Source organism: Cervus elaphus, chromosome 12 (assembly GCF_910594005.1).
Source record: "Cervus elaphus chromosome 12, mCerEla1.1, whole genome shotgun sequence".
NCBI classification, from domain to species: domain Eukaryota; kingdom Metazoa; phylum Chordata; class Mammalia; order Artiodactyla; family Cervidae; genus Cervus; species Cervus elaphus.
Window position 1 is genome coordinate 64,349,184 of NC_057826.1, and position 21,583 is coordinate 64,370,766.

The window sequence follows — 21,583 nt, forward strand, 5'->3', positions numbered from 1 at the left end:
AAAGCAGCTGCTGAGGTCTCTCTGGTGAGTGTGATTCAGGTAAGAGCCCCGCACCCCTCAGGACCCAAGGGCCTCTTCCACCTCCGAGGCATGGCACCCTCTTGACCTTTGTTCCTGTGCAGTTTATATCCCTGTTTTGCAGCAGCTGCAGAAAGGGAGGCCGGGGCACAGCTCGGGAGTGCCACTTACTGGCAGCCTGGAGCCAGGAGCCTGGCATTCCCAGCACCAGACAAAGGCCAGTTGATCTTTGACCCCCGCCCCCCCCCAGAAGCCTTGGCCCTGCCTCTGCCCGCCTTTCTTTCTTCCCTGCTGGCCTCTCCCTCTGCCCTCGCTCCTCATTCCCTGGCTTTCCTGCTCCGACTGGCAATTTTTCCCAACTCTTTGCCCAAACCAGTCCTTCCATGCTGTCTTCAAGCCCTACTTCCTGCACATCTCCCAACCCGGACAAGGAGAATCCAAGTAAGAAGGTCCAGTGGGCTTCTGGGAGGAGGAGGAGGACATCATCCACGGACTCCGAGTCAAAGTCCCAGTCCGACCCCTTCCGACCCCGGTCCCGGAAACCCAGCCGGCTGACGGTGAAGTATGACCGGGGGCAGCTCCAGCGCTGGGTGGAGATGGAGCAGTGGGTGGACACCCAGGTTCAGGAGCTCTTCCAGGTGGGTAGGACCTGGCGGGCCTGGGGACTGGAGGGCACAAGAGAAGTGCTCTATGGAGAGGAAGCTTTTCCCACAGGTGAGGCGTGGGTTTGCAGTCCTGAAACTGGCCTCCCATCAGTCTGGGCTCTGCCTCCCACTCTGTGTAATCTGGAGCAGGTCTTTTAACGTCTCTGAGACTCAGTTTTCTATCTATAAAATGGGGCTATTGATGCCTGTTGTACCCCTTTTGTAGAACTTTTTGAGGCTCAGATGAGATGGTAGAGGAACTATTTTTATTTTAGGTCTGTATTTACTTTCATCCTCAACACACATACCTGTCTAGTGCAACATTGTTTACTCCTGTAGCTCTCAGCCATGTGTAGCTATTTAACTTTAAACTGACGAAAATTAAATAAAATTAAAAGTTCAGTCCTTCAGCCACACTAGCTACATTTCAAGTGCCCCATACCTCCAGGTGACTAGTGTCTACCGAGTTGCCAGCACAGATACAAAACCTTTCCATCATCTCAGAACGGATAGTGCTGGAGGAGAATGTCAGAGTGACCAACAGTGACCACTGATATCAGCGCCTGACCTAGCCTTGGCCCTGGCTCTGACTGATTCCCCTCAACCACATCCTGGGAGAGCAGCATTTTATTTTTTTATCTAGATACCTCCAAATAGAGATCCTAGTGTAGTAACAAAGGTTGCTCCAACAACAAGAATAACATTTTGAGCACTTAACCATACCCTAAGCACAGTGTCCAGCCCTCCCCACAAGTCCATTAGGTAAATTCTGTTTTGTTGTTTTTTAGTCACAAAGTCCTTTCTGACTCTTCTTGGAGCCTGCCAGGCTCCTCTGTCCATGAGATTTCCCAGGCAAGAATACTGGGGAGGGTTGCCATTTCCTCTCCCAAGGCATCTTCCCAACCAGGGATCCAACCCAAATCTCCTGCTTGGCAGGCATATTCTTTACCACTGAGCCACCTGGGAAGCCCAGATACTGTTTTACTGTGGAGGAAATGGAGGCTTAGAAATGCTGAATAACTAGCCCAGGGTCACACCACTAGTGAGCCCTGGGACCAGGAGCTGAGCTGGGGCTCTGCCTGGAGCACCTGAATGTTTATTCAAGTAGCTCTGTGGTTCCCTGAAGTTCTTCAGAAATAATCCAATGCCCCTGTTGCACTTCAACTGAATTTCAGTCTACTAGGGTGGGGCCCAGGCACTGGTCTTTTTCATAAGCTCCACTGCTGATCCTAGTGTGAGGCTAGCAAGAACTTCTGCACCAAGCCAGAGACCAGAGTCCTCCATGTCCACATGCCATGGTCCTTGTTTCTCTCCTTCCTTACTCAGGTCCTGTCTTTTTCTTGGGGGACAGCAAGGGTTTGTGACTCTCCCAGGCAAGAGCCGTGTCAGTGGTCCTGCAGTGGGGGTGGGGAAGAATGATACATGTGGCCCAGGCTGTCTTGTCAGGCTCACTGTGTCACATATCAGTTTGGTCCAGGTGTTGACCGTGTCCCTGGCAGCACTTGTGGAGGGGAGGGAGATGGCCTAGAGCTGGGAGCAGGAGAGGCAAACTTTCTTGGCCTGTGACTACCCTGGCTTTGCAGGACATTGCCCTGCCCTTCATTCCTGCCTGCACCCTCCCTCTCTGGACCTGTTTCAATTTCAGATTGTTATACCTTTGGATAAAAAGTCTCATATTTCAGACACCTCAGGGCAAATCCTTCCAGGCATTAGAGAGAGACAATAGCCAAAGAATCTTGTTTTGCAAGATCAAGGCAGGGGAAAAGCTGTAGAATTATGAGCTCATAACATGTCCTGTTAGAAAACAGGACATGTGGGAAGACCGCTCCCAGGAAATGACTGGAATAAAATACCTGACCTGCTGTTGCCATGGCAGTTGTCCAAAGGTGTCAGGTGGGAGTTCCTGTCCTAATCTCTCCTCTTTTCAGCAGGAAGCAGGCAAGTGGGTGGGAAGCCCTAGGTAGAGGCTGGTCACCTTGGGCAGAGATTGAGGCAACTAAGTCTCCAGCTTACCCTGCTTCAGTTCTATCTTCATAGAGTCCCTCCCTACCAGCTGCCCCCCTACCCCCGGCCACATGCCCACCTTGGATAGCACTGCTGGGGTTGGTTCCAGGAGTAGGTTGCATCACTGTTTTTAGTTTAGTTTAACGGGACCTAGCCTTCCTTTGTTGGAGGGCCCCACCTCTTCTCACCAGGTGTGCAGCCTGATTTAGGGTCTTGAGAAGAGCCAAGTCTGGGTTCAACAAGGCAAACTGACTTGGGGCCCTGGAGCTCCTGTTGTCCAGAAATGGTTGTGTAGATTTGGCTTCTAAGCAGGGACTTAAACACGCGTGAGCTTCTTCTGTTTTAAGGAGACTCCTGTTTAACACTATGCCCCGCTTTGGTTACCATTCCCTACTTCCTGTCTCCTTTACAAGGCTCCTTAATGGATTTGCACGCAGAGCCTTTACTAACTGTCCCCCTTCCTTTCCTATCACTATTCAAACCACTGTAATCTACAGACCGCTGCAACCTGACTTCTGTTCCCACCACTCTATTGAGACCTCTTGGCAAAGTCAAGTATCACTTCCTGGGGGGCTAAATCTAGTGTACATATCAGCAGGGGACACTGCTGACCACCCCAGAGTTTTGAAACATTCCTGTAGTTTCCATGACACCATGCATTTTTTGAAGCAGCCCTTTTGATGTGATGACATTTTAAAAAACAATCTATTCAACTTACAACTGTAAAAATGTAAGGTCTCTCTTGAATTCCTGAGTGATCAGGGATGACCATCCACTCTGGCTGAGTGGAACTTGATTTGTCTATCAGTCCTCTGTGAGGTCAGGGAACTGTTCATTTCTGTGCCTGCGGAGTCTCCTAGTATCTGGCCTCGTGAAGTTTTACCTTCTGAATGTGTACCTTGTGTTCAGCAAAAGCTCAGGAGAGCCCTTATGCAGGTTTTTTGGAGGTCTCTTTCTTCATAACTCCCTCCTCTCTAGAACTTGTCAATTTACAGCCATCTCAACCCCAAACTCTGATCTCTGTCATATCAATTTAGTATGACCACTGTGCTCTGCTTGGGATCTGCCTCTCTGCTCTGAGGTCTGGAAACTGCCTTCAGGATGAAACCCAGGACAATTGTAGAGTTTCTCTCTTTCATTTCCCTTCTTTCCCAGGTAGTGCGGAGTTACCTGTTGCCTAAAGCCTGAGAACACTGTTCATCTATTTTTGTCTAGTTTTCTAATTATTTTCTGACTAGTTACTTATGTTGAGAGAATAAATCTGGTCCCTGTTACCCCATCATCAGAAGTATAAACATCTTGTTAACTCCTACTCAGGCTTCAGGTCTCAGATTAGAGGTCACTTCTTCCTGGAAGCCTTCTTAAACCCCGGTCTTGGCTCGGTTCCCCTTTCATGTGCTCCTATAATACCTCATCAGAGTACTCATCACCCTGTATTATAACTACCATTTTGCTTGTCTGTGTCCCTCAGGAGAATATAAGCTTCTCCAGAGTAAGACCATATCTGCCTGTCTTGCTGTTACGGCCCCAGGGCTCATCACAATGCTTGTGCACAACATGCTCTCAATAAGGATGCATTTAATGAATGAATGCTAAATCAGATGAGCTAGAAACCAAGGAAGCAAAGGAGAAAGTCTAGAGCTTAGCGTGAAAGAACTAACTTAGAATCCTAGCACTAATTTCCTTTTAAAAGGGTATAGAAAGACCAAAACTAGTAACAGTGATTAACCATTGGCAGTGGAAGGAACGAGAGGGTAATTGCGGCATTTTTTTCCTTCTTTCTTTTCTAAATCAACTTTATTGAAGCATAATTGGCAGACAATAAAATTTGCCTATTTTTAAAGTAGGGGGTGTATCCATTACCTCATCAAGATATGGAACACTTCCACCACCCAAAAAGTTCCCCCCAATAGCACTTACTTTTAAACAATTTATACAACTAAATTACTTAATGCATCTGTTTTTATTATGTGTCCTCAACTGTCCCTAAGATAGGTTTTGAGGGCAGGAACTTTGTTTTGTTCATCGAAATTCCCAAGGTCAGAGTGCCAAGTTAATAGTAGCCACTGGACACATTTGTTGAATGAATAGATTCCAGAGAATTAAATACTCAGATAGAAAATGTGAAATTATCAAATATCTAGAAAAATGTAAGGTGAATATCAAATATTTACCCAAATCAGTGTGGGAAGATCCTGCTAAGCACAGAAAAAAATTTTTTTAAAAAGGAAGCAAAACTCAAACTGGAGAAAAACATTATTTCCAATTATATAATACATCTATTTCTCCAATGCCTCCCCCAAATAATATATCCATGACACATGGAATGCTAGGGATAATCTGAATCAAAACAAACAAATAAGCTTCTTAAATCAGTTTTAAAAAACCCTCAACAACCCCATAGAGAAATGGAGAAGGCAGCAGTTCTTGCAGTGTGTTCTGGTGACTCCAGAACCTTTTCAGCGGGTCTACAACTATTTTCATAAATAATGCAAGAAGTTGTTTGTCTTTTCAACTATATTGATATACACACTGATGATGCAGAAGCAGTGGTGGACCTTGCCATGAATCAAGAAAATTGCACCAACCTGTTTTAGAAGTCATGATCTTCCCCATCAGGCAACTTTCACTTAAGAAAGTCCCTGATGAAGCACTACAAAACCTTGAGTTTACACCTTAAATTTTTAAAAAACAGTTTTATTAAGGTATAATCAACATTCGTTTCAGGTGTACAACGTAATGATTTTATATTTGTGTAGATTGCAAAATGATTACCATAATAAGCCTAGTTAACAGCTGTCTTCATACATAGTTTCAAATTTTTTTTTCTTTTTTTAAAAATAATTTTATTTATTTATGACTATGCTGGGTCTTCATTGCCATGCACACCTCCCTCTAGTTGTGGTGCGAGGGCTTCTCAATGCGGTGGCTTCTCATTGCAGAGCACAAGCTCTAGGGCATCTGGGCTTCAGTAGTTGCAGTGTGCGGGCTCAATAGTTGTGGTTCCCAAGCTCTACAGTTGTGGGGCAATAGTTGTGGCACAATAGTTGAGGTGCACGGGCTTAGTTGCTCTGACGTCTGTAGGATCTTCCTGGACCAGTAGTGGAAACCGTGCCTCCTGCATTGGCAGTTGGATTCTTTTGACTGTGTTGGGTTTTGGTTGCGGCACATGGGCTTCTCTCCAGTTGTGGTACCCGTGACACGTGGGATCTTAGTCCCCTTAGAGATCAAACCTGAACCTATGTCCTCTGCTTCTGAAGGTAGGAAGGAAGATTCTTAACCACTGAACCACCAGGAGTGTCCCTGGCAGGGAGATTCTTTACCACTGAGCCACCAATTTTTTTTCTTGACAGGAGGACTTTTTTTTTTTTTCTTTTTTCAAACCCATGCTTCCTGCAGTGGAAGATTCTTAACCACCAGACCACCAGGAAAGTCCCAAGGAGGACTTTCAAGATTTATTCTCTTAGCAACTTTCAAATAGGCAGTACAAAATTAATTCTAGTCACCATGCTGTACATTAGATCCCCATGATTTATTTATTACTGGAAGTTTGTACCTATTGATTTGCTTCACCCATTTTGCCTTTCCCCATCCCCACCTCAGCAACCACCAATCTGTTCTTTTATTGATGAGTTCTTTTTTTTTTAATGCCACATATAAGTCAGATCATACAGTGTTTGTTTTTCTTTATTTCACTCAACGTAATACTGTCAATGTAACTCATGTTGTTGCACATGGCAGGATTTCTTTCTTTTTTATGGCTGAATAGTTTTCCAGTGCATATATATACACCACAGTTTCTTTATCTATTCACCCACTGATGGACGCCTAGGTGGTTTCCATATCTTGGCTATTGCAAATTAACATTGCAGTGAACATGGGGGTTCATATACATTTTTGAATTATTGCTTTCATTTTCTTTGGATTAATATCCAGAAATGGGATTGCTGGGTTATAAGGTAGTTCTATTTTTCAGTTTTTGAGGGACCTCCATACCATTTTCCATAGTGCCTGCACCAATTTACATTTCTACCAACAGGGCATAGAGGTTCCCTTTTCTCATATCCTCACCAACACTTGTTGTTTATTTTTTTGCTATCTTTATTTTTAAAATACATGCACATGGTAAATTTTTAAAAAAATAATAAAATGGTACACAAAGATGTAAAGTGAAAAATATGTCTTTACTAACTTATAGAAACACTTGTTATTTTCCTTTTGATAATAGCTATTCTAACAGGTGTGAGGTGATATCTCACTGTGGTTTTGATTTTCATTTCCCTAATGATGAGTAATTTTGAATATCTTTTCATTTACCTGTTGGCAATCTATATGTCTTCCTTGAAAAAACGTCTATACAGATACTCTGCCCATTTTTAAAAATTAGATTTTTTTGCTATTGAATTGTCTGAGTTCTTTATATATTTTAGATATTAACCCCTTATGATTTGCAAATATTTTATCCTATTCAGTAGGTTGCCTTTTCATTTTGTTGATGGTTTCTTTTGCCGTGCAGCTTTTCTCTTTTAATGACTTTATTTTTAATTTTAATGACTTTATTGTTTTAGGTTCACAGCAAAATTAAGCAGAAGGTGCTGGGAATTTCCATATTCTCCCTGTCCCCACACATGCACAGCTTTCCCACTATCAACATCCCCCCACTAGAGTACAAGTGCTGGTGAATTTATACTGATACATCATAACTACCCCAAATTCAGAGTTTATATTGGGATTCACTCTTGGTGTTATACATTCTAAGGTTTTCACAAATGTATGCCATGTGTCTACCCTCCTGGTATCACATAGAGTAGTTTTGCTGCCCTAAGAATCCTCTGTGTCCCATCCATTCACCACTCTTCCACTGTAACCCCTGGCAACCACTGGTCTTTTCATTGTCTCTGTAATTTTCCAGAATGTCATCTGGTTGGAATTGTACAGTATATAGACTTTTCAGGTTGGTTTCTTTTGCTTAGTAACATGCATTTAAGCTTCCTCCATGTCTTTTTATGGTTTTATAGTTCACTTTGTTTTAGCACTGAATAATATTCCATTGTCTGGGTGCACCACCATTTATTCACTCATTTACCTACTGAAGGACATCTTGGTTGCATCCAAGTTTTAGCAATTATGAATAAAACTGCTATAAACACTCATGTGCAGGTTTCCATGTAGATATATTTTCAACTCATTTGGATAAATATCAAGGAATACAAGTGCTGTTTTGTGTGATAGGAGTATGTTTTGTGTTGTTAGAAAGTACCAAACTGTCTTCCAAAGTGGCTATGCCATTTTGAATTCCCACCAGCAATGAACAGGTATTCTTATTGCTCCACAGCCTCATCAGCATTTGGTATTTTAGGTTTGTTTTTGTTTGCCATTTTAATAGGTATGTAATGGTATCTCACTGTTATTTCAATTTGCAATTCCCTAATGACATATTATGTTAGCATCATATGCTATTTGCTCTCTTCATTATCTTCTTTGGTGAGGCAGATATACAAGATTTCCCCGTTTTTAAATTGGATTATTTGTTTCTTATTGTTGGTTTTGAGAGTTCTTTGTATATTTTAGATATTCTTTATCAGATATATCTTTTACCAATATGTTCTCCCAGTCAATGGTTTGGTTTCTTACTCTCTTTACCTTCTTTCATTTATAATTTTATAAACTGTGTATTGCTTAAATTTTTGCAATGACTATAATAATAACTTTCAAAGTTAGCTTTATTGAGATGATTCACATACCATACAATTCCCACTTAAAAGTGTAAAATCCAAATAGTTTTAACTATCTTCATAGGTTGTACAACCATCAGTATGGTCTAATTTTGGAATTTTACTATCCATAAAAGAAACCCTGTACCAGTTAGTAGTCACACCCCATTCCATCCCACCACCACTCCCAGCCTTAGGCAACCACCCATCTACTTTGTGTCTCTATAGATTGACCTATTCTGGATGTTTCATAGAAATTGAATCATATAATGTAAAGCCTTTGTAACTGGCTTCTTTCACTAACATGTTTTCAAAGTTAATCCCTGTTGTAGCATGACACAGTCCTTTATTTCTTCTTATTGCTGAAAAATACTGTATGGCTACATATTTTATTTATCCATTTACCAGTGGATGGTCATTTGAATACGAATAATGCTATGAACTGCATTCATATGTGATTTTTACATGAATATATATGTTCATTTCTCTTGGGAATAGACCTAGGAGTGGAATTGTTGGGCCAAATGATAACTCTATATTTAACATATTAAGGAGCTGCCAAATTGTTTTCCAAAGCAGCTGCACCATTTTATATCCCTACTAACAATGTTTATAACTCTTGAAATTAAAGATACTCTTTTAAAAGAACCCTAGACTTTCAGGTAGAACATAGTAGGTGTTTGGTAACTGTTGAATGGAAGGATGAATGGGTGGTTTGAGTAAGGAGAGGAACTGAACATGGAAAATAGTGGGAGATGGGTGAATCCGACAGTGCCTTTCACTCCAACACCAGCTGGCTGGGCTCCTCTGAGCCCCATGTGATTCCCAAACAGGATCAACCAACTTCTTCAGAGCCTGAGATCGACCTGGAGGCTCTCATGGAACTACCCACAGAGGAGCAGAAGACTCAGTTGGAGGTAGAATGGGTGACGGGCCCCAGACCCAGGGTTGGGGGATGGAAGCTGGGCTCAGACCAAGGGGAACCCAAGAACCCAGATTCTGCTTCCCCATCCAGTGTGGGGAGAACCAGTTCAGAGGGGAAAATTCCTGGGAGACTGGGGACTTGTGAAAAAGTGGTGTGGCTCAGGGACCCACTCTTTGCTTTCTTCCACCAGGCTATTCTCCAAAACTGCCCCCGCCCCACAGAGGTAAGGGATGCTCTGCTGGTCTGGGGGTAAGAGGAGGCCCAGTGGGCTGGCAGCTAGTGAAGAGGAAGGTTTGGTCCTGGGTCCTTCTCCCCTTCCCTGACTCTGAGGCCATGGGGTCAGGTGGAGACTAAGGAGAGCACTGTGGTGGGTGTCACCCCATAACTTGATCTCATCCCTGCTTCTGCTCCTCTGTTTCTTTCTCAGCCTTTTATCTCTGAGCTGCTCAGTCAACTCAAGAAACTTCAGAGACTCAGTCGACCTCAGAAATAAGCCTTGTGAGACTAGCTTCATCAGCCTCAGCACTGCCCAGTCTGCCCTGAACCCCTGGATCCTCGGCTGGGTGGGAAACAGCTCCTTGGGACCCAGAAGAGGAACATGGAGAATGAGGAGGGACATTTGAACACCACTGTCTATGTGCAGTCACAGCTGGCTCCTGTCAGCTGCACTGTCTGGGAGGCAGTCATGGCTGTTGCCCAGTGCTTTCCCATCAGCCAAGTGGATAAAACCTTCAGGAGCCCCAGCTTCATGGAGTGTGGAGCGTATCTGTGCTGACGGACGGGGGAGGGAGAGGGTGAAGTCTTATAACAGAGGGCCAACATCCAAGTCACTAGGCTCACCCATATACCTCACCCATCTACATGTCCATTCACCCATCCACACATGCCTTGAGAATTCAAAGATAGAGGTCACAGTTCTGTGTCAGAGAAATCATCGTCATGCAAGGTCCCAGAGGCCAAGCAGAAGGCACCTGGCTAAGACACACAGCATCCTGGTACCACCAACAGGAGCCTAAGTGGCAAAGACCAATAGAAGAGTTAACTGGAAAAACTTAGTTGGGCTGGGGACATCAGAAGCTAAACCTTCCTCCCCAACTAACTGATCCAGCAGGCCTCAGGCTGAGGACTCTTTCTTGAGCCAGCTCTAAGCCAGAGGCCAAAAGAGAAAAAACAGGGACTAAGCAGAGGGGTGTAAAGGGTATAGGCTGAGAGCCCAGTAATCAGGTAAGGAGGAAGCCACTGAAAACTGACACTGGGTCTGAATGGCAGGCAGGTGGGGATAGGAGCCCTGGAGGTGGCATCCTTTGGGAGTAAGGCCAGAAGCAGGGTATGCATTCACTGTGTGTGTAGGCAGTGTCTGAGTACTAGAAAGGTTGCGTAATCCAAGATGGGGGGGCCTGGGGGCATGCCTACTGCATGTGAGTCCACCAGGAGGGGTGGGACTGTTCCCGCCTGGAGAAACTTTTTCCTTCTTCTTCACTTCACAGGATTCTGCTCCTGCTCCTGTACCTCTCCGAGGGCCCAGGCTCAGGATCCATAGGGTTCTATAGATAAAAGATGCTGGTCCAATGAATCACACACTTTATTAAATCCTCCAAGTGCCAGCGGAGGGCCCTGGGCTCTTGAGCAAGTTTCAAGGCTCCTCCTTAGATTCAGACTGGTCTTGCTCTGTCGCTCACTTCCAATCCAGACTCCAATGCTGGAAGGCTCCTGACCTCTGCCTTCCCTCTGGCTCCTCCAGTCATTGTCTCCAATGGAGACTCCTTCCTCCTTCCAGGAATGGAGGCTTAGGAAAGGGCACATTTATAAGCAGTCCAGCCTGACATGTCCTCCCATCAGATGCCCCGGAGGGCACCCCAGCCCGTGTGCTTGCCTGTAGGATGACCTTCCCTGGAGGACCAGGGCTCCCTCAGTGTCCTCGGCCTTTATGCAGGGGCTGGTAGGCAGATGTCTGGTGCTCTGTAAGCTCAAAGGCATCATGGCCTTCCCTGCAGAGCATCGATATAGGTCAGAGATCACAGGCGACCCTGGAACTCTCCCAGCCCCAAAGAACATTCCACCTGCACCCACCGGAAGCAGCGGACGCAGTAGAGGTCTCCGTCGCAGCCAGCACAGCGAAGGGTGGCATCCTCATTGCAGATGCAGCACCAGGGGAGCTCATCTTCCTCTTCCTCGGGCTGGGCGACCAGGGTCTGGGCCTTTAAGGACCAGGGAGGGATGGGGGACATCAGGTACCTGACAGAAGTGGGAGGGAGGCTATGATGGCAGCCTGGGGGGCTGTGTCTGTGGTTCTTCTCACCTTAGGCTCTGCCCTGCAGGACTGGTCTTGGGGTTGGGGAGTTGGCTCCACAGGGATGTTAAAGCCACTTGCCTCATCCAGGGCAGCTTCTTCGGTGAGCTGTGGACAGAGTGAAGAGGTACAGCTCCTAGCTCCAGGCACCACACCCCCCAACCCAATGCACAGTATTTCTGTGCTCTGTGGCCTAAGCGCTCAACCCATCTTCCTTGATTTGTTATCTGTGGCTGCTGATGTCCCATCTCAAGGGCCCAGGGGCAGGTGTGGGTCACGGGGGCAGAGGGACCCCAGCTAGAACAGGAGCTGCAGAATGACTGGCCAGCGAGCCCCAGAGTGGGGGCGGGCAGAGTGAATGGGGCCCAGGGGGGTGGTGGGGCAGCATAGCAGGGACCGGACAAGGGGTGATCAGGTGGGTCAGGCAGGGCCAACCTGCTGCAGGACTCTCTGGATGGCCGTCTCTTCCTCCTCTTCATCATCGCTGTCTGGAAGGTGGTAGTCCTGGAGGGTCACTTGAAGATGGAGGGCGGGGAGCAGGGGAAGAGGACTGAGGTGGAGGGCTCACCGGAGCGGCTGGACTGCTGCCCCCAGGAGTGGTGTGCTTCCCAGCAGCATTTGTTCCAGAGTTAAGCCGCCTCCGCAGCCACTCTGATCAGAGTGGCTCTGACCCCCCTCTGCTCTGATCCCCACTCTGCCCCCTCTGCTGGGCTGGAGAGCATGAACAGAAGGCTCTGCACCTGAAGGGACCCAGGGCCCCTGCCCCCTGAGGGCTGCCCCTTGTTCTTCATCCACTATTTTGCCCTAGCACTTGTCTCATGGTTCTAGGCAGTGCTCAATAGACTCAGCCTGGCAGAGAGTACAGCCACTGTGCCGAGCTTGGCCTGGGGGTGGGAGTCGGGGGGCCTGCTCAAGGGACACGAGTGAGGGGCTGTTTTACCAGCCTTTACCTTTATCAGGGTCCCGTCCCTGCAGCACAGCCAGGCGCTTGGCAAGGGCTAGGATGCGCTCCTGCCGAGTGTTTTCCTGCCGAAGTTCGACCGCTGCCTCAGCCAGCAACCTGCTCTTCTCCTCCTCCAGGGACCAGGTGGCTTGCCCCCTGGAACTGGTGCTCTGAGCCCCTGGGCCCCCCCGGTTGAGGTCGTTCTGGATAGAGGTGGCTAGATAGAGTGATGCATTCAGGGAGGGAGACATTTCAGGATCTCTCATCAGAAACCACTGAGCCCATGTCTTAACTTTAAACAAAACCCCACAAATTATCAGCTTTTTGCTCCACAATAGTTCCTGTCACTTATATTACAAATAAAATTAGTTATTTAATTCATTTTCCCAAATATAAAAAACTAGTAATCTTAGACTTTTTTTTTTCAATTAAATTCATCCCCACCCACCTGATACTTTAACATGTTGCCCTTAGGGTGGGTGCCCCATGGTATGAGAATCACTGCCTGACAGGAGCAGAAGATGGGCAGGCCAGGGTCCAGCCAGGCTCTCTGCCTCACAGGCTGGAATCAGCATTTCTAGGGGGCACCACAGAGAGGACATGAGGGAAGCTGAGGTCTTGAATGTCACTAGGGGGAAAGAATTTTACCTCAGTGGGTGTTGCTCTGACATGGTCCCCTTTAACTCAGAGTTTTAGTACAAGACATTTGAAGTTAGACAGCTTTGGGCTGAAGTCCCAGCTTCACTACTTAATAGCTGTGTGACCTTGGTCAAGTTCCTTAAGCTCACCAGGCCTCAATTTCCTCATTTATAAAATACAGATAATAATCATAGGATTACTGAGGATATTCAATGAGATTGTATCTCTAAAGCAGAGTTTCTTTCTTTTTGGCTGCACAACATGGCATGCAGGATCTTAGTTCCCCAGTTAGGCATCATGCCCCCGTCAGTGGAAGTGCAGGGTCCTAACCACTGGACTACCCGGGAATTCCCCTAAAGCAGGGTCTCTTTTGTTTTTTTTTTCTTCAGGTTTTTAAACTTTTTATTTTGTATTGGGATATGCATGCATTTGTGATAGCTTCAGGTAAACAGCAAACGGATGCAGCCATACATATACATGTGTCCATTCTACCCCAAAACTCCCCTCCCATCCAGGCTGCCATATGACATTGAGCAGAGTTCCATATTAAAGCAAGGTTTCTTAATCTTGGTTCTACTGACATATTGGACAGGATATAGGCATACCTTGTTTTATTGTGCTTCACAGATAATTGCTTTTTCTTTTTTTTTTTTTTTTACAAATTGAAAGTCTGTGGCTCGATAGACTCAGCCTGGCAGAGAGTACAGCCACTGTGCAGAGCTTGGCCTGGGGGTGGGAGTCGGGGGGCCTGCCCAAGGGACACAAGTGAGGGGCTGTTTTACCAGCCTTTACCTTTATCAGGGTCCCGTCCCTGCAGCACAGCCAGATGTGCATGACAACCATGTTGTCAGATGGTGGTTAACAATTTTTAGCAATAAAATACTTTAAAATTAGGTATGTACATTTTTAAAAACATAATGCTTTTGTACACTTAATAGACTGTAGTATAGTATACATAATTTTTATATGTACCAGGAAACCAAAAAATTTATGTGCCTCACTTTATTTCAGTGAACTTGAACTGAACCCATAATGTCTCTGAGGTGTGCCTGTAATTCTTTGTAGTGGGGGCTGTCCTGTGTATTGTATGATGTTCAGCAGCATCCTTAGCCGCTACTCACTAGATACCAGTGGTACCCTCTGAGTTGCAACACCCAAAATGTCTCCAGACATTGCCAATTGGGCTCTGGAGGGAAAATCGTCACCATAGTTGAGAACCACTGCTTTGAAGCTTTTGAAGAGCTCTGTCCAAAAGAATTTTTTATGATGATAGGAACATTCCATGTCATGTCATGGTCTGTATTTGTGCTGTCCAAGATCATAGCCATGAGTCACTTGTGACTATTAAGCATTTGAAATGTGGCTGGTACCACTGAGGAACTCAATCTTAACTTTAATTTTCAGTAAATAGCCTCTTCTTTCTTATCATCATCATCACAGAGAACATTCACTTACTATGAGCCAGGCAGGGTCCTAAGCACTCCTGGATTAGCCCATTTACTCCTCATGACTTCTCCATGAGGTAGGTCTTACCACACATCTTTCCATTTTACAGGTGAGGAAAGTGAGACTTCGGTCAAGTAACATGCTGAGGGTCACACAGCTACTAAGCGGTAGAACAGGGAATCACTGTCTGAGCTTAATCCGCTAGGCTTACACTGGCTCCCACTGGAGTAAACATTCAATAAATGGCAATCCTTATAATGTTGATATTCTCTAATTTATATTCACCTCCCAGAGTGTCAGCATCGGAGCCTCTCCCACCTGGGGAAAGAGTAGGGGGTGGGTCCCTGGGGGAGCCAGGTGGAAAATATACCTGGGCCTTCTCGTTCCCAGCTCTCATCAATAGCCACCTCCGCTGTTAGCTGTGTCAGCAGATCCTCTGCCTGCTGCACCTGGGTCCTGGGGTCCGGTGGTTGATGTGCCTGCTCAGAGGAGGGAACCTCAGTGGGGAGCAGGGTAGGGGGGAAGCCGCATCATAAGGCTCAGAGCACTTCAGGTCAGGGCTGAGTGCTGAGGAGTTCCCTCAGGGTACTCCTGGAAACTCAGGGAAAGGGAACTAACCAAGAGCCCACGTAATCAAGTAGGTCTGGCAGTCCCTGACAGAACCCAGGGGCCACTCTTTGCTGCCCCATCCAATCCTGCTGCTTGTCCCTGGTTCCTTGGCCTGGCAGCAGGCCTCAGGAGCAGGAGGTACTCCTGCGAAGTATCTAAGCATACATGTATCTGGGCTTCTGCTGAGTCCTCGCCCCAGGACCTCCACCCCTCCACAGTCACAGCACTCACCAACTGGGGGCCCTGAGAAGATGGAACTCTGCCTTGTAGCACAGCAAGCCGAGCCACCATCTCCTGGGTGGAAGGGACGGGACCCTGGGGTGCATCCCTGAGTGCAGCTAGCCTGGCTTCTATCTCCGCCTGTGAAGGCACTGACTCTGCAAATGGCATAGAGAAGCCTTGTAAGGTCCAGAGGGATCCTACTCCCAGGAGCCCCGGATGGTGTCTTTTCTGGGCCTGCTCACTGGGTTTGTTCTCCTGGCGGAGCCGTGCTAGGCGCTCAGCAATGACTTGATCTTGCTGGGTCAGTCCACGGCTCTGGGGAGTGCTGGGCTTCTGCTTGGCTTCCAACGCTGCCACACGCCTGGCAGGATATGAGACAGAGGCTCTAGATGAATGCAGAAGGGAGGGGTGAAGGCACCCTCTCACTGTTTCCCATTCAAATCATTTCTAGGTAGGTAGGGAGGCCTCCAACGGGCAATCTTCTGGGGCCATCACTCATGTCACCCTGCACTCCAACCCAGCCAACTGGCAGGAGGGTTCAGCTGAGAGGGTGAGGTCTACCAAGAACCTTTTCTGGGGCATGGACTGATGAGCTGCTCTCTGAGCCCAGGAGGGCAGTCAGGAGCTAGAGAGGCAGCTATCCTCCTGATCCTGGGCTCATTTAAGCTACAGGCTGGGAAGAGACTCTTATCCTGTGGCTCCTGTGTCCTTTCCTCTCCCCATTTGTCTCTGTCCCTTCAGCACTTACTTCTTATAGTTCTGAGGTGGTGACCACTTGGAGGCATTGGCAGGAGAAGATCCTCTACAGAGAAGAAATCTGGTGTCAGAAGTCACCCACCATCTGCCTATCAGTGCCCTCCACCCCAAACAATTCCCAAGTCGACCTCCAGACACAGAGCACAAGGCTGAGAGGCCTGGCCAGCTGCCAGCTGCCAGGCTTGGCTGAACCGTCACCCGTGTTGGCTTCTCACCTGGTCAGAACCTCATGGCACTGCTTGCAGACTTTCTGTTGAGTGTTTCCAGCTCGGGGAACTGCTGCACTGAAGCTAAGGCAGCCGGAACAGAAGGCCCGGCCACAGTTCTTACAGCCATACTACAAGAAACATGAAGCAAGGAGTCCACCTCTCACCCACCCCTGAAGGCTCCTCACGGGGACTCTTCGAACACACACAGAGCAGACACTGAAGCTGTGACCAGCTGCTGGGAGGAGGATGGGGAATGGGGCCCCTAAGGCCTGAGGAGAGATGGGGGGTGGAGGGAAAAGCGATTCCTGTCTCCAGTCTTCTACTCAAATCTCATAAAGCTTCATGCAAAATTTGCACGCTTTCTACTCGGTCTTCAATTCCGTGACACAGGAGTGTAAACAACAAATAGGCAAAGTCCTATGCTTCAGGTCACTGACTCTTCAACAGAGGAGAAAGAGAATGCAGGGCCCATGCCTTCTCTGTTCTAGCAGAGATGGAAGGAGGCTTGACTCAGGACGGGATGGCAATAATAGCCTCCATTTATTAAGCATTTACTGTGTGAGTGAAAAGTGAAAGCCGCTCAGTCATGTTGGACACTTTGCGACCCCACTGACTGTAGCCTGCCAGTCTCCTTAGTCCATGGAATTATCCAGGCAAGAATACTGGAGTAGGTAGCCTCTCTCTTCTCCAGGGGATCTTTCCAACCCAGGGATTGAATCCACGTCTCCCACATTGCAGGCAGATTCCTTACTGTCTAAGCTAGGCACTAAACTCAGTATTTAACATTCATCACTTGATTTAATCCTCAGTTTATACACACTATCATACTTAATCCTGATGACAACCATTATCATTCTTAAACAGGATCAGAGACGTTACTAGACTTGCTCAAATCAAGGTCACCCCCGTGAATGATAGCAGAGCCCCAATTTGAATTCTGACCAGTTTGACTACAAAACCCAGGCTTCTGAGGGCTCCATGATCTGCTTCCCTACCGGCTATTCATCCCTCCTATCTGGTTCCTATCTCCTAGTCATACTGAGGCAGAGGAAGCCTGCTGTTTATTATGGGAACTTGGCAGGTTTGTGCAGAGGGCAAGTGAGACTTTGCTATGTTGCCCTGGAGACGAGAAAAGGCAGGCTGCTTGATGGTGAGGGCTTCAGAGCAGATAGAGTAACGGGCATGGTGTAGTCGAGAGTAGTCACAGACTATTAACTAAGACTGGGCTGCGGAGGAGCAGGGTGGAGGGAAAGAAACAGCCAGATCCTACACTTGGCGGACAGAAAAGCTTAGCTTTCCGAAAATGACAGGAGCCCGATTTACAGTTTACAGGGAACTCACATCCAGCACCTCAACCCCGAAAGCAAGGGAGTGTTAGCCCCGTTTTATAGAATTGTTAACTGAGGTTCTGTGGCATCATCAAAACCACACGTCTGGAGAGGGGCCATAAAACCAAGCCTAGGACTGCAAGTCCCGTGTATTTCCCTCCACTTCGCGTCCTCCCTCTAGCCCGTGAAGAGACTCGCCTCCTTCTTGAAGAGGGTGAACTTGACAGCGCAGCCGTAGCACCTACTCTCCATCCTGTTTCCTGGTGCGGCGCGGCAAGATCCGCAGAGCAGAGCTCTTGAGGGTCAGGTACAGTCCCCTTGCACCTCACCCAGCCCCGCCCCTGCCTACCACGCCCACTCGCGCGGGCCAGCCAAAGCCTCCGACAGGAGACTCACGACAGTCACCCCAGCCGGAAGGCAGCAGCGGCGGGCGCGAGGGCTGCCGGGAGTCGTAGTTCGTTCACCATTCAGCGGGCTTGGAGCCGACAGTCCCCGGGAAGTCCCACACGCTTAGACTTTTGGGAGTTGTAGTACTAATCCAATCAGAGTTGGAACCATGGCGGTGACCAAGGAGCTCTTACAAATGGACCTGTACGCGCTATTAGGTATTGAAGAGAAGGCGGAGGACAAAGAGGTGAGAACGGGGGTGAGGAAAGTCGATCCCGAGCGACCTGGCGGCCCTCCCAGCCTTGGCGCCTCGCCTGAGGCTGGCACCACCATCTTTCCAGGTTCGGCCGGGCCCTGAGTGGGGAACGAGAGGCGGCCCAATGGCCTCAGAAGAGGGTGGGGGGATTCCCAGACCTCCCTCAGACCCCAGTGGTCTGAGGGCCTCACGAGGAAGAGGGAGCACGAGCGAGAGGTTACTCCGCGGGGCCCTGTACTGTGCTCTCCGGTGGCCCTTGTGTAGCAGAGGCCGCCGGGCGAGCCTGGGAGCGACCCTACCCTGCGTCTTGCGCCTGCGCAGTGTCAGCCTCTGATGCCCCTTCGGTCTAGACTGCTGCTAGAGGTGCTTCATTCTGTCTCTCTTGCTGGCTGATTTAACTACGTTAAGAGCCTAGGGCGGAAGAAAGGCCAGGTCTCAAGGCTCCTCCATTCCTTTTTCATACCTTCCGTGGCAGTGTGACCTATGACTTTGCCATCTCTGTTTTCTTTTACACACTAGCCCACTGACTCTTTTCGAGAGGCAGATGCTCAGGTGTTGCCCTCTCAACGTGTGCTAGTGGCCAGAAGCAGGAGGATCAGAAGGGTAGGCAGATGACCTGGAGTTGGTGTGTCACAGGAAACTCCAGGTTAATAAATGTGCCAGGAAGTGGTACACTAATCAAGCTGTAACTAAGATTTCTGTTACTTTCCCCAGGATTATGGTGGTAGCTGTAGCAATGGAGGAAGTGGAGGCAGATAAGTCATAAAATGAAAATTAGTGCCTACAGATGCTCCTGTACTTCCAGGCTGCTCTGCTCATTGTCTGAGTGAGCTTGTGGAAAGATGAAGCTCTGGCACAGAAAAGCAGGGAGACCACAGGGCCCTTGAGGAGTAATACAGTCAGTCAGTACAGAACTGTTCCTGCAGCTGCAGCTGAAATCAGAAGTGGGCTGTGGGGTTGTACACAGAGCACCAGAAACATTTGTTACACCTATCTCATAAGTCTTAAATTTTCACTATTGGTAATGCATAACACCGATATAAGGGCTTCCCAGGTGGCTCAGTGGTAAAGAATTCACCTGCTAATGCAGAAGATGCAGGAGATGCAGTTTTGATCTTTTGGTCGGGAATATCCCCTGGAGGAGGAAATGGTAAACCACTTCAGTATTCTTGCCTGGAGAATCTCATGGACAGAGGAGCCTAGTGGACTACAGTCCATAACATCGAAAAGAGTCAGACACGACTCAGCACAGCATCACTTATATAGTATTATGTGCTGGACACTATTTTAAGTATTCTATATTTATAAATTGTTTAGTACTTCATCATTAGTGGACATTTCACATTGGATCTAGCCAATGTGTTGGAACCTTGACGCTGAGAACTCCTGAGGAAGGCAATTATGAGCCATTGATGTATATATTAATCAGAGGAGTGACATAATCGGATTTTAAAGAAAATATTCAAAGTCAATTTGCAGAAAGGACACAGTAGGCGACGGGTAGAAGAGCTGCCACCAGGGGATCAGGTGAGGTTGTTGTCTAGGCACGAGACTGAGGTCTAAGCAGGGCAATGAGGTTGGGATTCAGTTTTCACTCAGGTGAAGTAAGGGGTAGGTGAGAAGACTCTGCATTGGCTGTACTCAATCTTAGTTGCAGCACATAGGATCTTCATTGCATCATGTGGGATCTTTCGTTGTGGCGCATGGACTCTAGTTGCAGCATGCAGGGTGCGGGCACATGGGTTGTTGTTACCGCATGTGGGCTTAGTTCTCCATGGCATGTGGGATCTTAGTTTCCTGACCAGGAATTGAACCTGTGCACCCTGCAGTGGAAGCACAGAGTCAACCACTGGACTGCCAGGAAAGTCCTTCCATCTGTGTTTTAGAAGAGGGTAGAAACTTTTCCCCCAGACACCATTTGATTCCACAAACTTATTAAGTGTCTACAAGTGAGGAGAGCAGTCCCTGGAGGGTTACCTCATCAGGTCTGTTTCCAGCTTCTCTGTCTCTTGCTTTTGTAGTTCATCGTTTAGAAATGCAGAAATCAAAAGTTGATAATTCTAGAAGGTGATGCTTTCTAATCAGATGGTGGTTTCCTAGAGAGTGTAGCTTGTGTAGAAAATGACAGCATTTATAACTAATCTTAACAAGTGAGGCCAAGAATCGTTGCTTGTTACATCCTGTATTGAGAATGGATGGAAATCATAATACAGCATTAAGCAATGTTGGGATTGTAAATGTGCCCTTATAATCATCTTTGTACTAATCACCGCAGGCAGTTAAGAAAGAGGACTTTGGAGTCAGACTATATGCATGTTGGTTCCTTTACTTACTTAGTTTGTGACCTTGAGCAAACATTTAACTTCTGTGTGCCTTGGCTTCCCCATTTGCAAAATGGGAATGATGGCAGCCCCTCCTCACCAGCCTTGTTGTATGGCTCAGTCCGGGCAAAGCGCTTAGAGGCACTTAGTACGGACTCACTGCAAGTTCATTCATGCTGTTATCATTGTAGCTTCACCTTCCTACACTGTAAGCGCTAATGTCCAGTGCAGTTTCCCACAGCTCATGTCTAAGATTGCCCTTCACTCCTCACCCCTTCTCATTCATTAAAGTCCCTGATTCACTTCACACTACACCAGTGATTCTCAACCAAGGCAGTGGTCAGAGTAGAAGGCAGGTGAGGCATCAGGTAGAACAAGATTGAGGATCAGTAGAGTTCACTGTTCAGTTCAAATGTTTGGGCATGGTGGGACTTAAGAGCTGATGGCTCAGTGGTAAAGAATCTGCCTGCCAATGCAGGAGACAGGGGTTTGATCCCTAGTCTGGGAAGACCTCACATGCCATGGAGCAACCAAGCCCATGCGCCACAACTACTGAGCCTGTGCTCTAGAGCCCAGGAGTCACAACTACTGAAGCCTGTGTGCCCTAGAGCCCATGTTCCGCAACAAGAGAAGCTACCACAATGAGAAGCCCGCACGCCACAACTAGAGAAAAGCCTGTGCAGCACTGAAGACCCAGAGCAGCCGAAAATAAATAATTTTTTTTTAAAAAGCATATAAGGAATATAAGCTGTAAGCATATAAGCATATAAACTGTCAGAATAAAGAGGAAGGCATGATTCATGTGATTGGTAGGATCAACGAAGACTTCCCCTGAGGAGGTGTTTTTATGCAAGACCTTGAGGGGAGAAAGG

General features: G+C 47.3%; 3 protein-coding genes across 8 annotated transcripts in view; 2 read left to right on the plus strand and 1 right to left on the minus strand.

Moving 5' to 3' along the window:
* The first annotated feature begins 62 nt into the window (after positions 1 to 62).
* PPP1R14D (protein phosphatase 1 regulatory inhibitor subunit 14D) lies at positions 63 to 10,048 on the plus strand. Of its 2 annotated transcripts, none has more exons than XM_043919224.1 (4): positions 63 to 580; positions 9,214 to 9,297; positions 9,496 to 9,528; positions 9,733 to 10,048. In XM_043919224.1, exons 1-4 carry the CDS (start codon positions 402 to 404, stop codon positions 9,926 to 9,928), a joined length of 492 nt encoding a protein of 163 aa, XP_043775159.1. In that variant the 5' UTR covers positions 63 to 401; the 3' UTR covers positions 9,929 to 10,048. The 2 variants fall into 2 exon arrangements, with proteins under 2 accessions (XP_043775159.1, XP_043775160.1); XM_043919225.1 differs by having other exon boundaries at positions 149 to 656.
* Positions 10,049 to 10,869: 821 nt separating this feature from the next.
* ZFYVE19 (zinc finger FYVE-type containing 19) lies at positions 10,870 to 18,692 on the minus strand. Of its 3 annotated transcripts, none has more exons than XM_043919214.1 (11): positions 17,946 to 18,692; positions 16,426 to 16,547; positions 16,203 to 16,256; positions 15,464 to 15,815; positions 14,994 to 15,102; positions 12,546 to 12,755; positions 12,031 to 12,110; positions 11,605 to 11,703; positions 11,376 to 11,503; positions 11,179 to 11,293; positions 10,870 to 11,091 (listed from the first exon to the last, which is right to left on the minus strand). In XM_043919214.1, exons 1-10 carry the CDS (start codon positions 17,997 to 17,999, stop codon positions 11,215 to 11,217), a joined length of 1,287 nt encoding a protein of 428 aa, XP_043775149.1. In that variant the 5' UTR covers positions 18,000 to 18,692; the 3' UTR covers positions 10,870 to 11,091; positions 11,179 to 11,214. The 3 variants fall into 3 exon arrangements, with proteins under 3 accessions (XP_043775149.1, XP_043775150.1, XP_043775148.1); XM_043919215.1 differs by having other exon boundaries at positions 10,870 to 11,293; positions 15,464 to 15,609; positions 15,697 to 15,815; positions 17,946 to 18,404; XM_043919213.1 differs by having other exon boundaries at positions 10,870 to 11,293.
* The window catches only part of DNAJC17 (DnaJ heat shock protein family (Hsp40) member C17), a 28,392-nt gene continuing 25,059 nt past the window's right edge, over positions 18,251 to 21,583 (plus strand). For all 3 annotated transcript variants that reach the window (XR_006343863.1, XM_043919221.1, XM_043919219.1), the window contains exon 1: positions 18,251 to 18,381. Coding sequence is in view for 2 of the 3 variants with exons in the window: in XM_043919221.1 (XP_043775156.1) it covers positions 18,304 to 18,381 (78 nt within the window). In the remaining variant the exon portion in view is untranslated. The remainder of the gene's footprint in view (positions 18,382 to 21,583) is intronic.

Excerpts from the sequence above, each read along its gene's own strand:
- PPP1R14D (XM_043919224.1), top strand. The coding sequence starts at position 402 with ATGCTGTCTTCAAGCCCTACTTCCTGCACATCTCCCAACCCGGACAAG. Across the intron at positions 581-9,213 it reads CCCAGCCGGCTGACGGTGAA|GATCAACCAACTTCTTCAGA; the intron begins GTATGACCGGGG and ends ATTCCCAAACAG. Across the intron at positions 9,529-9,732 it reads ACTGCCCCCGCCCCACAGAG|CCTTTTATCTCTGAGCTGCT; the intron begins GTAAGGGATGCT and ends TTTCTTTCTCAG.
- ZFYVE19 (XM_043919214.1), bottom strand. The coding sequence starts at position 17,999 with ATGGAGAGTAGGTGCTACGGCTGCGCTGTCAAGTTCACCCTCTTCAAG. Across the intron at positions 11,704-12,030 it reads TCCAGAGAGTCCTGCAGCAG|CTCACCGAAGAAGCTGCCCT; the intron begins GTTGGCCCTGCC and ends CTCTGTCCACAG. Across the intron at positions 11,504-11,604 it reads CCTGCAGGGCAGAGCCTAAG|GCCCAGACCCTGGTCGCCCA; the intron begins GTGAGAAGAACC and ends TGGTCCTTAAAG.